We start from the raw sequence: 433 nt of genomic DNA, 5'->3' as shown, positions 1-433 counted from the left end.
ATATATAAAATATATGTGTGTGTATACCCCCCCCATAAACAAGACATGACTTAGGAATCCAGTTAACCAGTCAGTAGTCAGTATGAATCAACCTAGTAGTCAAGGGTTAACAGTCAGAAATATCCCAAGGAGTCCAATACGGTTACAGTGGTTTTATAATTTTAAAAGTACCAAAAGAATAATCCCTAAATTTCAAGCAGCATCTTACCAAGGTGATGTCTCGGGAAGCTGCGGCGGCGCTCATGTGCAAGCTGGGCTGTCTCACGGAACTGCTGCAATCCAGGGCTCGAGCAAATGTCCCAACAGCACTGAATAAAACAAAAACAGAGGGAAACAGAAAGCCTCGGTTACCTTTTCTTTTTTTTCTTTGTCTTTTTGAGACAGGGTCTCCCTGTAGCCCCAGCTGTCCTGGAACTCACTATGTAGACCAGGC

The 433-nt window shown here is 43.4% G+C and overlaps 1 protein-coding gene across 1 annotated transcript in view; it reads right to left on the bottom strand.

Annotated features, from left to right (window-relative positions):
- Positions 1-433, bottom strand: part of Mta3 (metastasis associated 1 family member 3) — a 156657-nt gene that overhangs the window by 71727 nt on the left and 84497 nt on the right. Inside the window, exon 9 of the mRNA XM_029564838.1 lies at positions 209-308. Coding sequence (XP_029420698.1) covers positions 209-308 — 100 coding nt within the window. The remainder of the gene's footprint in view (positions 1-208; positions 309-433) is intronic.

Source organism: Nannospalax galili, unplaced genomic scaffold (genome assembly GCF_000622305.1).
Source record: "Nannospalax galili isolate Female #2095 unplaced genomic scaffold, S.galili_v1.0 scaffold257, whole genome shotgun sequence".
Taxonomy (NCBI): Eukaryota; Metazoa; Chordata; class Mammalia; order Rodentia; family Spalacidae; genus Nannospalax; species Nannospalax galili.
The sequence above is the reverse complement of the archived record's forward strand: the minus strand, read 5'-3'. Positions and strand labels throughout refer to the sequence as shown.